This window comes from Salarias fasciatus, chromosome 1 (assembly GCF_902148845.1).
Source record: "Salarias fasciatus chromosome 1, fSalaFa1.1, whole genome shotgun sequence".
Classification (NCBI taxonomy): Eukaryota; Metazoa; Chordata; class Actinopteri; order Blenniiformes; family Blenniidae; genus Salarias; species Salarias fasciatus.
Window position 1 is genome coordinate 26599341 of NC_043745.1, and position 14053 is coordinate 26613393.

At 38.8% G+C, this 14053-nt stretch overlaps 1 protein-coding gene across 1 annotated transcript in view; it reads right to left on the reverse strand.

The window, feature by feature from the left end:
• Positions 1–489: 489 nt before the first annotated feature.
• gpc5a (glypican 5a) overlaps positions 490–14053 on the reverse strand; it is a 133128-nt gene continuing 119564 nt past the window's right edge. Inside the window, exon 9 of the mRNA XM_030118655.1 lies at positions 490–749. Within this exon, the coding sequence (XP_029974515.1) occupies positions 592–749 (158 nt within the window). The 3' untranslated portion in view covers positions 490–591. The remainder of the gene's footprint in view (positions 750–14053) is intronic.

Consider the following 14053-nt stretch of genomic DNA (forward strand, 5'->3'; position numbering starts at 1 on the left):
AACTTCACAATTCACAAGGAATTAAAGCTCAGATTGAGGCACTGTGTTAAAGAAATTCTCTGTATACAGAAGGGATTTCTCAAATGGTGAAGGAAGGGTAAAGAAGGTAAAGAATGACAGATCATTTTAATTTGGACTTGTACAAATATTAAAAAATGCTGGATTTATAAAGAGCTTTAAAAGAAGTACCAACTGAACCGACACGGAAGCAAATTAGTGCCGGGATCTCTACAGATCACACACGGAGTTTACAGTACCACATTTAATTTAATGACATTTTCCAACAATTTCTGTGGTTAATTTCAACATTTTCTCTCTTAAATAAATCATCGTTAGTGAGCTGATCACCGGGTAAGTGAAACAAACAAAAAAAAAGTCGTCATACTGTTTCGTATAAAAAAAAAAAATAAACATTGAGTCTTGTATTTTTCCCACACAATCCACAGTGTTTGTCCCTGTTGTGTCCTGCACTGTGTGGAAGAGGATTTCATCGATGAATCGAAGCTTGTTTCATTCATTTTCACTTTTCATTTCTGAATGATTACGCTCGAAATCAAGTCCTAAAGTTCCATGCTGCAAAAAAGGCAGCTGTTACCAGAGCAGGACCGGATGCAAACAGGGCAACGCCAGGACCCAGACGGCTCCCGTCAGTCTGAAGCTCCTGGATGTGTCCACAACTTTGGAATCATCGGCGGGTGGATGGTGGTGATGATGATGATGTTTGTGATCACCGGTCACATCTGGACTCACTGAGGAGAGAGCAGAAACCAACATGCCTGTTAGAAATAAGAAGATTTTCAACATCATGTGTTAGTGTCATTCATTACAGAGGAGGAGGAGGCAGTTCATGTATGCTTTCGGTTATGTGCGCCAAATTAAGATGGCACACCTGCAGCAGAGAGGCATTAGTTTAGTCTCCCTGTGGGAATTTGGTGATACAACATTTGAAAATATAACATTTTCATAGTTATTAATTTAGTTTACCGACCCCCTTGAGAAATTATTGATCTGCATTTGGTGTCATTCATAGTTTCACCTTTCAACCTTTGGTGCAGATTCCAGGAGCAGTGAGCGTTTCCTGCCCTGGTGACCTGTCAGCAGCGGGTTTCCAACCAGGAACCTCCAATCACAAGCTCGCTTCTTTACACGCTATTTTACTGACACAAAAAAAAAGAAGAAGAAAAAAAAAAAAACTCCTAGACTTGGATGCAATCGATGCCAAAACAGATGTTTTTCAACAATCATAGCAGGCGATCGCTGGTCAAGATGAGAGGTCGTGACCCCGCCATCTTCGCTCTTAAGATAGTGTGATTTGTAAAATTACCCCAGCCCCCCCCCCACCGCCCCGACAAAAAAAAAAAGAGACATTTGGAACAAACTGCTTCATCAACTCTGAGAGCTCCAGACATTCCCAGCATCCTCGAAATGTTTGAAAACACGTGTTTGTATTTTCCCAATGTGAGGAACTGTGCAATGTGCCACACACCATTGTCTGCAATACATTAGTGAACCTGAGTAACCATGAGGGGAGTTTGTTGATTTTCCACTCCCCTATTTATAGTAAAGCTGATGCAACTCTGGAGCAGCGCGGCTGCCCGTCCCACCTCCCCGAGGTGCGGCGGAGAGCATCTTCTGCTCTCCTCTGTGAACAACAGCCGTCACTGTGTTCACCCCCAGGTTTGAAAGCTGGTTGCACACACAGGTATTACATACTTCATTTGGTAAAAATAGCTTTATTCATCAGGTGGATTGCAGATTTTTGCTTTTTTTTTTTCTCCACTTAGCACAGCCACTGACTTTGCACTTCTTTTTCTGTAATTCACTTTCAGGAAAATGTGACATTTCACTGTGAGCGCAGCGACAGAAGTGAAATAATTTTAAAACGGAGTTGAGAGCTTTAAAACTACCCACAAATGAGAGCTATATGCGTTAAAGTGTTGATTGGCAGCTTCAAAATGTACTTATTACTGCAATTCAACAGTTCTTCAGAAATAGAAATATGCAAATAGAAAAGAAAATATAAAAAGAAAAACAGTTAGAGGAAGAGTATCTAATGCGGACAAAACCAGAATGAAAGCGAGCGACTTGGTTTCTCCATTAACCTTTAGGATAGCAGAATACAATTCCACAAAACCTTTTGTACTCTTCACATTATTGTGGATGGATCATAGATGCAGGCTAACTTTCCAGTTTAATGTCTGCTGCCTGTGCGATGGATGGACATCATGTCCAGAGGACACTCAAACTTCACTAAACGTCACCCGGAATCAGCTCCATCCACGACAGACTGCTGAGTGAGGCAATGCAGTATACTGTAGCGTGGACGCACATTGATCTCGTTCATTCATACTTAAACTTTAGAGAAATGGATCTTACCATTTTCAGAAAATGATACAGAAATCAGCCTTTCCTTTGGGAATCCGTTTCCCTGAGAAAACATTCATTTTAGGAAACGTTTCTGTCAGACAAGATCCAGACCACAGACAGAGCGCAGTCACCTAATTCCATTCAATTCATATTTCACCTTCAAAATGTTGATTTCACAGCTTATTATTTTCTTCCTCAGCATTAGATGGCTGATCTTGACATACATTTTTCACTGTTGGTTTCTGTCATTGGTATCTGTTGTATAACCTCTGTAGCAACCATCAAATGTCACAGATTTTCCTTCGGATAGGTGAGAACTCACTGAGACTGAAAGACGAGCACTGCTTTTCGCGCCACACAGTGATGTAAAATTAGCACTCTTGCCTCAAACAGAGAAAACATAAACTTTTAAGTCAGGTCAGGCCTTTTTGTATTAGGTTTGCATGTTCTCCCTATGTACGCAAATGTTTTCCAATTCCCTTCCACAGTCCAAAAACATATGAGGTTAACTGGTGACTCTAAAATGGCCCATATGGAAAATGGAATGGTGTGCTCATTCATTCATTCATTCATTCATTCATTTTTATCTTCAGTACACACCTAACGGCTAACAGCTAAAACACAACATCTTGGCCAATCTCCAAGAAAACAGATATCTGTTAACATTTGTAATTGCAGAACAGTTGTTCAGGTTCTGATCGTGCAATTGTACCCAGTGACGTGGACAGTAAGATGAAATCATGACGAAAAGTGTAAGAGACAAAATCTGTTTAAATGCAGGACATATAAGACAACGTGGTGAAGCTTTAAAACTGGAAAAACACAGGTTTCCCCTCCTAACTTTCACATTATATGATTGTCTGAACTGGAGCTCAACCCCTCCGTGTTTCTGCACCTTTGAAATTACACCTTAACAGATATCAATTCAGACAACTGCAGCAGGCCAGCTGTCAACATCCATCTCGCTGTTTACATCTCTTCGGAGGCCTTAAGTGTTGAGGGGAGGGGGTACTTGTGTGTCCCTCGCCGGGTGAAGGAGAGCATCCTCTTTAGCCGGTTAATGTGACTTCGGGATGCCTGAGACTCCGTCCGGGTTCTTCCCCACGGGGGAAGGAGCGATGTTGAAGCTCAATAGATGACCGGCTTCTTTAAGGCTTCTTCTGTCAAGGCTCTGCTATCAAAGTTTATCTTACTAAAAGAAAAATAAGGCCGGCTGCAGAAGCGATTTGTGCTATGTGGGTCCAATTCCAGTTTTTATGATGGGAGCAGAAATAGTCTGTAATTCCTTTTCCCCATATCAGAATCCACAACTATTATGTGCTCTTGAAAGGGAAATCTATAATCTAATAGCTCTAATTGAATCAGATCTAATTCTATGAAACATTGTGATACAATAATTGCAGTTGTTTCCATTCAAATTAAAATCTATGCATCTTAATGAAGCTTTTCAATTTGCTCACAATATTTCTAACTAATCTCTCTGCACAAATAATTACTGGTTACACTTGTGTTTAACATAAGAGAAGCTGTTATGAATGCTCCCAATCGTTGTCTGAAAGTAACTGCTTATTGATCGACTGGCCAGGATTCCCCAGGACAGCCATTTGGAGGTGTACAACTCACAGATAGTCACTTTACCCAAGAGCATTAAACTTCTACACCTGGATCAATTCTTCTTACTGAGGCGTCAAGGTTTCTAAGACAGTAATGAGCTGCAGACAGAATGACACTATGGCTGTCTGATGTATGGAGCCAAGCAACTGTGTTTCTGCAGACGAAGCACCAGAGATCTCACAGAGAAATTAAAGCAGAAATGGAAAAAAAAAAAAAAAAGCAACAATAAAACTATGCTATCTTTGATGGGATGAAAGAGCTAAAGAACAATTTCTATATTCAATATTGGGTATAAATGTAACCATGATCTGTTAATTCTGACAAGGCAGCCGTTATTACCCAGTGAAGCAGTTCATTCAGAAGATACTGATAAAAGACGTTATCATGCCATCGTTGTCAGTTTGAAATGTATTTTAGCAAACTGTTTGTATTGTCAGAAAAAAAGAAAAATTCTGAGTGCATGACGTTTTATAGGACTTTCCAAAACCTAATGTGATTGTCTAAAACAAAACTTCTCCTGGGAGGAAATCACAGCACAAAAGAACGCTTGAATTGCTGAGTTTAGCATTTAAGTACCATGGGATTGAGCGAGAGAGAGATATCAGAGGGTTGAGACTTACAAAGGTTGGGGGGAAAAAAAAAAAGAAAATCGTACCTTTACTTAAGGTTTCAGGTTAAAAAAAAACCCAAATATCTTGGGAGAAAAGAAAAAACAAAAACAAAACATGCACACAATAAGTAACTAATAGACACCAGTTCATTTAGCACGTGCTCGGTTACAGACAGACAAATACCTGCCACTTAATAGCCCGCATGCACATCCTGACATATTGACTGATTGCACTGCAGCTATTAATACCTAAATCATCACTGCTGGGCCTCCTGGCTGTGAGACGCTTCTTTCTATGAATGATAATGAAGGCCCAGGCGTAAAGCAGCATTTTAGCTCTCTGAAAGCACAGCTACCCAAAGGAAAATATACAGCTTAGTTGCTACTGAAGTGTTTCAGGCTGGAGCAAATTTGTGCTTCAACAACAAATGGCCATAAGGAGCGATAATGGTGAGCTTTTTTTTTTTTTTTTTTTTTTTTTCAAATCAAAGCTCAGCTGACTTGGGAAATTTTCTGTGGAAAATGCTCCTGTAATGACATGTTTTAGTAAACCCTCAGCAGGAGGGTTAGGATGCTGGAAAAGGTGCTGAGGTTAGACAGAGACATAGGTCAGAGAGAGAGGCTTACAACTGAAGTGAAATCAATACGGGCTGATTCCTGAGGACGCAGACCAACAATAATCAATACCGCACTAACTGCAACAGAGAAAAAAAATACCAACAACTGCGGCCTTAGAAAATACCTTTTTGTGTGATAAGAGGGTCCGTCTTCAGAGTTTCATGTCCACCATGAGTGTTTTAGTAACTGTGTTATCACAAATGACTCATATTCACCACATTTCGTTGCAGTTTCTTTTATCTTAATTTCCTAATTTCACCTGCTCAAAAGTTTCATCCCAGCTCACAAACTGTCGGCTCATTTATCACTTGCAGATATGTGAAGAAGATGTTGCCGGAAAAATTAAAGTAAATTACAAGTCATTAAACAAACAAGTGCAAAAGAAGTGACATGACAGCAGAGATTCACATTTTGTGGGACTGTAAACTGACTTTAAGGTTAAAAAAAATCAATTAGTACTTATAGTATGTCTATATGTCTGTATAGCTGTCTATGAGAAGGTTTTGGGGAGCAACCTAATTCCTGCTAGGTCTGACCTCGAGTGAAAGATCATCCAAAGCTGATTCACAATGCTGCTTCACAAACACCGAGAAGTTTGAACACATCCCGTCAGTTTTCAGATCTTGGCACTTTTCTTTCTGTCACTCAGAGAATCGACCTGATAATTCTGCTTCTGGCCCACAAAGCTTTGAATGGATTACCTCCATTACATATTTCTCATCTTCCATTATGTTATTCGGACCTCTCAGGATCAATCTGAACATCAGAGCCAAACAAGAAGCAGCTGCTTTCAGCTTATTTTAACAAAATGTTTTGAACAAAATGCAAGTCTGCTCCAAGCTGGAGTACTTTCAAAACAAGGTTGAGGACTGTTCTGCTTGCTGCTGCCTTCCAGTGAAGATGTCATTCATTTTACACTGTTTAATAAATCTTCATATTGTTATATTCTTATTGTTTTAAATGATAAAGTGTTATCCTTCATTGAGATGTCGAGCTATCAGCAGTTTGTTTGTTGATGGAAAGAACTGAATGGCTTAATACTTAGAGAGATACTTAGAGGGACTGAGATCTATAAACAAAGTTGCTGTGTGGAAAAAAGCGATCTTCATAAATTGCAGACTGCAATGAAGATTCTGGGCGACTTAAAAGAAAATCATCGGGACCAAACATTAGATAAATTTTACAATGACATGACAGAGCGGTCAAAAAGGTGTAGTGATGGTTTTCCGAGCCTCTTTTATGAAATGGGCCAGATATGAGTAATCCACCCTGTGCCAGAAAGGTAAATCAGACTAAACACCACTTATGGCCATTTGGCAATTATTCTATTTAAAGAGTGTTTACTCATCAACATGCTAAATTTCAAGTCAAATCAAAAAGGGTTCATGGCCGTTTTCAGCCCTAATTGTTGATAAGAGGAAATCTGTATGAAAAGGCTTCAGCTGGTGGCTTTTTGTTTTCAAAACCAACAATTCAAGTTGAAATGGAGCAAAGACACTTCAGCTGGTTGTCGACTCCTGTCTGGGTTCGAAGCTTCAGCTCCATTTAGCCACATTGATTTCTGTGTTATTTGACAGTGTTATTAGACTGCCTGCTGCCACAAATAAACCTGAGAACTGAAACAGAGAGAAGTCATCGAATCAGCTTTTCAGTCTGCTGTAAACAAGTAAACTTAGACGGACTATAGAAGCTTTTCTTCTTTCTTTTTTTGTAAGCCAGCAATTAAATTTTCTTAAAGGAGATAGGTAAAAACTGATAGAAACACTCCAGTATTAGTAGTATAGAATAGATGTGCAAAAAGATGTTGGCATGTGGCGTCTCCTGTGTGAAACTTCAAACATGTGAACCTGTTTTAAAAGTGTTTCCCCACCTCCTCCTCAGCCTGCTTAGCATCATCACTAACACTAATGTGTGTGATTACACAATTACCAAATTGCATGTCTTGGTTCGTCTTGGAATTGTGTCACTTTGTACCAAGGTGGAAAAAAACTTAAAATTTTGTAATCTAGCTATTTTGTAAAAGGCAGATTAGGCCGAGCGTTTTTTGTTTTTTTAAATTTAACCAGGTAACAGTAACAAGTGGGAAGACAGCGTCACTGCTTCAGTCTATCAACATGTGCGGAGCACGGGGGAAGGAAACGGATGCAGCAGTTTGATAAACCAGGCCACATGTGGTGAAGATGTCGTCTAGAGGCAGCTGTTATTGATAATGACACGCAGTGGGAAGGAAACAAATTTTAAAAATATGTGAGAACAAAAAAAAAAAAAAAAAAAAAAAAAAAAATCCAATCGTTGCACTGAATGCAGAACAGCTATGTGTTTTCAAAACTCAAAGCTTGTGATATTTACATTTTCAGTTGATTCTGAGATGAAAAGCAAAATCAAAATGTAGTTCACAAGAAGAAAAAAAAAATACAGAAATTGCTGAAACTATTATAGTTGTGTTGCATTTTTGGACTAAAAAAAACTTCAAATTCACACACTCCATCATATGAGTACATCAGTATAGTAGATATTTTAGTTTGCAATAAAACCAGATAACAGCCGGTTTATTCTCTGTGTCTGTATTTAAGTCACTCTTGAAGCCGACCATTTTTGTTTGTCAGTAATTAATAAAAAAAAAAAAATCAATACATGGTGACAAATTGTGACAAAAATTATGTTTGGGAGATTACTTTTTAGTTGCAATAATCTTATCTTTACTGGCAATAAATCTGATATCATTGGAAATCCTGCAAATTTTTTCCTTATCAATGTTGCCAAATTTGCAGCGAACAATCATTTATAGAAGAGTGCGTGAGGTGCAGCCATAAAACAAATATCTGTGGATTCTCTGTGGGTTGAGTCGCGTTGATGGAAAGACACACCAGCCTGGTGTTTCCTTCTCATGCTGGTCACACACTGCTGTGGGATGGTTTCCCATTCGACAACCAGCACTTGCCAGCCAATGTGGTTGTGTTGGTCAATCTGGCTCCGGCAGCATGCTGAGGCTGATCCAGCAAGTATTCAATGGGACTGAGTTAAAGGGGGGGTGGTGGGCTATGGGGGGACCCGGGGCTCAAAACAACAGTCAATAGCAACAAGAGAAGCAGCTCTTTGACATTCACAAAGAAGATTCCACTTCTTTTTTATGCCTGCCAAATGTGTGATATCCTTACACATGTGGCACAATCTGACCCTCTGAGACCCATCGGGATGAAAAAGATATTGCTAAGCACCGAAGCAAGTGCCGCCGGAATCCTAGAACTTGTTGAAAATTCAACAGTTGTAGAATTTATTCTGTTAATAACAAGTGTTTTGGCTCTTTGTAGTGAGCATATCAGTCTTCCAGCCAGTGCTCCTGCTTTAATCCTGGCAATGACAAAACGATAAGCTGATATTTGACCATCTACATGACACTCATGAAGCTAGTGACACTGCTTCCACAGAATATGCTTGAACAAGGACAAAAATACAAAAAAACCCACTTTTCTTCTTTTTTTTTGTGCAACGTTTACAGCCTCCCACAGATATTTCCTGCAAATAACTTTGTTATTTATACATTCATGTTAATTCTATCAGCCACTGTAGCAACATCATCATTTCATTACCAACGTTGTGACGACTGCTTGTTATTCATGCATCTCTTTCATGAGTCATGATCACATTTCGCATTAGTTCCGACATCTGACAACAGAAACAGAAAAATGCGAAACTGAGAACAAGTGCATGATGAATTCAGCTGCATTAAAACACAGAATAGGATATCACAGAGAGGAGGACAGCTCAGATCGATAATGCCTCCCACTCTCAGGTTTGTCCTATCTCTTATCTGCCTCTGTCTCTCTAATTGCAAATGAGAAAAGCTAGTTTGGTTGCAAATATAGTAAGACAACATCGGTAACATTTACAGGACCACTAAATATTTAGCATAGTGTTAACAGGAAAACAATTTTAAATATAAATGTGCAAGAGAACTCCAGGCTGCAGGAGAACAATCCGCTGTGTTAAACAGAGCAGCGGGATAAAGTCCAGCATAGGAAGCACATGAGACGCAGAAGCTGTCAGACAGGGATCGTTACTCTTTGAATTACTTTGGCATCGAGGCTCCATTTGCTCAATAATCTTTTTCACTGGGTCAGACATGCACTAACTTGCAGTGGTGAAAAAACCTCCAGCTGCCTTTGCAGAGTTGCACAATTCAAATGTTTCCTTAAAATTCAGGCTGTTCTAAGTGATCATAACTGGCCAGACAAAGTATTAGAAGTGCTTTCCATTAAATGATGACCGAGTGCATTAACTGTGCAGCAAAATCATAACCACACGTTAAATCAACACCTTTATTTGACAGATTCAACAAATTAACGATGTAATGCAACAAACGATACAAAATGTGTCTCTGAAAAATGGTTGTTTTCTTTCTTTACTTAATCTGAATTGATTTACCTCATAAATGCTTCCCGCAAACTCCTCAATTAAAATGTGGATATGCAATAACTTTCAAGAATATATAGAGCTTTTATCTTTGATTTACTGCTCCATGAATCTGATTTTAAAGGAGTTATAGAATAGAATAGAATAGAATAGAATAGAATAGAATAGAATAGAATAGAATAGAACAGAATAGAATAGAATAGAATAGACTAGAATAGAATAGAATAGAATAAACTATTTGTCTCACCAAGGCTCTTGAAACCCATTAAGACTGAGCTTTAAAGGATAAGTTCGGTTTAAACAGTTTTCACGTTGTTTATGGAATGAAGTACAACAATATACTCGCCCAGAAGGCTTTTCTGATCCAAACAGTGCTTCGGGAGAAAGTTAGATCCAAAATCAAGCGGCGCACATCCATATACTGTTAGCCAATTGGGCAAGTATACAGCTGCTCCTAAAACGGCTTTAATCGTCCAAAAACTTATCAGTTTCACCAATATTTCATCTCACGCTCACGCCACTCCTTCACGACAGCCCGGTGTCGCGAGATAAATGTAGTGGTTATACTGACCTCTGAACTGAAAGCTTTGTTTACGGCTGCTCCGTGCATGCTAGACGTATACGGATGTTCGCCGCTCGATTTTGGATCTAAATTTCTCCCAAAGCACTGCTCGGATCAGAAAAGCCTTCTGGGTGAGTATATTGTTCTACTTCATTCTATAAACAACGTGAAAGCTGTATAAACCGTACTTATCCTTTAAGGCATTTCGGTGTGGAGTTTGCATATTTTTCCTGAGCATTTGTGGATTTTTCCAAGTTCCCTCTCATGGTCCCAAAACTGTGTAATGTTCCTAAAAAGATATGTCCTACAAAATATACGGATATGAATTAAATGTAGGTCAGTGTCAGCTGCACATTTCTCAGGCTGGTAGTGCTGCTGTGCAAGGCGTTCACAGACTCAGTCTTAACAAGGGATCGAACCCCCAACCTCAAGGTCAGCGAAAGACCGACAGCCTGCAGTTTTATTCCACACACTAATGTTCCTTTTCCAAATCTTAACTGCACAACATATTTATGCACCCATTTCAGTAATAGTTGGGCGAGGCGCTGAGAGGCTCTTCATTGAGTGTTTCACACCTGTTCTACAAAATGAGCACTCACTGGTTGGTTTGGAAACCATTTCTGGAACATTCCCCCCCGATATTAACTGCATGGTGAGAAGGGGTTGAAGCAGCTCTATTTGTAGACTGTCATACACAGTGTTTAGGAGTTCACCTGACACAACCTCCACCGTGTTGTTTTACTCTCCATTAATCTTTTTCATGAAGGCGTTTTCTCAACAAATAAAAAAAAAAAAAAACTTTTTTTTTTTTTCTGGAACCAGCTACCTTCATTTGATACAAACAGAACAATGGCCTGTGCCCAAAAAGATGTCCCTACTCTTGTCTCTCACAGCAGAGAGCAGGATACGGACGTGTGCTGTGAAGATGCTGGTGTTGTGGTTTCGCTGCTGGCGTGGCTGAACGTTTCCCCTGACTGAGCTCGACATAGTCGCTCTGAAACCACAGCAGCCTCGCAGGGAAACGCCTCTATTCACGCCTTGTGAGTGTTTGCAGGCGAAAAAAGAAATGAGTTAATTAGCCTTATTTCACGCCGTGTTTGTATGTGGGATACAAGCACAGAAACCCATTTTCCCTTCACCACTGTTCAGTTAACCTACTTCTAATGAAATACAAATACAGCCTTCAGCCCATTTTACGTACGGAATATGGAGCGTTACAAGTAGAATACGTGTAAATAATGAAACGTGCATATTTACAGCCGGTTGCTTTAGTCCCTCGCAATTGTTCTGTTTACAGAAGAATGAGATGAAGTGAGGGGAGAAGCTAAATGAAGAGAAACCACCTGAGACCTCTTGGAGAGAAGGCTGAGTGCTCCCATTCTCAAACAGAACAATTGAATGTAGCTCTGCACAGGCGACGGCTTTCCCCATCAGTTAGATTTCGACACCCACGGAAAATGGAATGCATTAACCCATCACCTACAACAATTATATCATTTAGCTTTTTGAAATTTTATTCATTGACACCATCCGCAGAAAGACAGTGTGAATCAACAGCCAGTTTACGACTGACCCATGGTGAATTGAAGCTTTTTGTTAATACTGATAGATGAATAGATTTTCCATCGGTTTCATGTCTTCACTATAGTAAAGAAAAGTCCTACGTTGGTATTTAACATCTAGATCAGTGCATTCAAGACACAGAAACAGGTTGAATTCAGGGTTCACTATTAAAACAACCTCTGTATGTTACAGTATCTACGACATTAAATAAACCATAAATACACTGACAAACTATGCTGCATGCAGACAAATGCATTTTTTACAGTCACGGGTTTCTTCTTGTTCGCCAAACCTTTTCATGATCAGTCTAGACAGAAATGTCTTGGAAACTATGTGATGTGTTTGCCCTAAAGTTGTTGGATGGAGATTTTAGGTGTTATGAGGACTGCTCTTATAACCTTGGTGATACTGAGAGTGCAGTGCCAACCTCCACAATGCCATTAGTGGCTTCAACAGATTCCTTTTTTTTTTTTTCTTATTTATTTTGTTCCTTTCATGAAAGTGGAGGCAGAAGTTGTACATGAATGCACTCTACATTTTCACATCAACACCTCCATGATTGGAAAAGAGCAGCAAGAAGAAAATACTTCTTTCAGCCTTTATTAGATGGACTGACCTGTTTTTTTTTTTTTCCTTTTTGCAATTGGAGCTTGTAAGCCTGAAAACTTCCAAGCTTTTTATATAACATGATTGTAGCAGCCAATAATGTAATAATGGTCAATGTATTACCTGTCTATAATGTAATAATTTGGCCCACTTAGTAATCAAGCCAGTAATGTGTAATTGGAGTGATTATATGAAGGAGCTGGATTAAAATAATAATAATAATGATAATAATCCATTCAATAAGAGTAACTAATATTGCAAAAATACATAAATGTATCATTCGTTGGAAAGAAAAGTTTTTTTGCAGATTTTGTGCAGTTTGTGAGAATTAAGTCTTGTGGCTGAGACAGTCATGTTTATTCATTGAGGTTGCATACTACACAGAACACTCTCTTCCCCAAGTATGATTGAAAAATAAATATTCAGCTATTTTATTAGATTACTGTCAATATATTATTATTTTTGTTATTATTATCATTATTATTATTATTATTATTATTATTATTATTATTATTATTATTATTATTATCATTATTATCATTACATACAAAATGATTACATTGCTGGTGTTTACTGCATTATTAGCCTTTATTACCTCACTGATCGCTACACATGATCAATCAGAATTTCTATTTGTTCAAAATTTTGCTTCTAATAAAATACGGGAAAATTACATTGCTCTCTTGTTATTCTCAGGAGTTATTTCTGCGGCTGCATTACTGATTTTCGTAGCAAAAACTAGCACACAGCAATGCTAATACAGTCTTCTTAAATGGTTTTACTTTGGTTTTCAAATGCACTACAGAGCCATAAGACTGGGCATCAGGTTCACAGGTTCCACCAGAGTCTCCAGGCTGTGTGCCGGAAGCACAAACCTGCTCTTCAGTTGCCAAATGTGTTGTATTGCATGGTCTGCATTCTCAGACCCATCTACTGAAATTTCTGAACCCCACCCAAGAGACCCTCTTTATGTTTGCATTTTTGCCGTCTTCAATACCGAGCATCACTGCTATTAATTCACTCCAAATCTTTCAAAGTGAGCGTTAAAAACGGGTTGCTTTAAAAAGACCACCGGTTCCTCTAACTGTTGAGTCATTTCTAGCAAATTAAATAAATTCATTCATTCATTCATTCAAACACCATTCAGCTTGGTGAGGAGCTGGTGTGTTGGACTTTTAGTAATGCAAGAACATGACCTCAGATAATCCACTGTTCATGAGGTGATACTAGTTTTATGTTACAAAAAGCAGAGGAAGAAATAAGTCTAATTTGGAAAGCATGTGCTCGTAGGATAAATTCAGTGCAAATTTTGTTATTTTCATAATATTTACAGAGAAACGTCAAACATCACCAACCTTGTCTTGCGATATAAAAGCAAAAAGTGAAGATTCCTGTTTATCTTTCCTTATTTAGAAGCAAATGTGGATTCTGATAGTGAACCTGGTGCAATTCTTGAACCCACACTGAAATTCAATCAAAGACTGGTCAGGTTGGTAAACACAAACAAGCCATGTTTGTTGATCACACATAGCTGTTTGAGTCGTGACGACCCCGGCGGGTTTCTCTTTCTGCCTTCTGCGGCTGTCATCTCACTGTTGAGACTGCATAGCATTAAAAACATTAAAACACTATAGTACATTTTATGAACTGCAGTATTTATGGAACACTTTATAATTCTTGGTAATGTCATTTTCAATAAA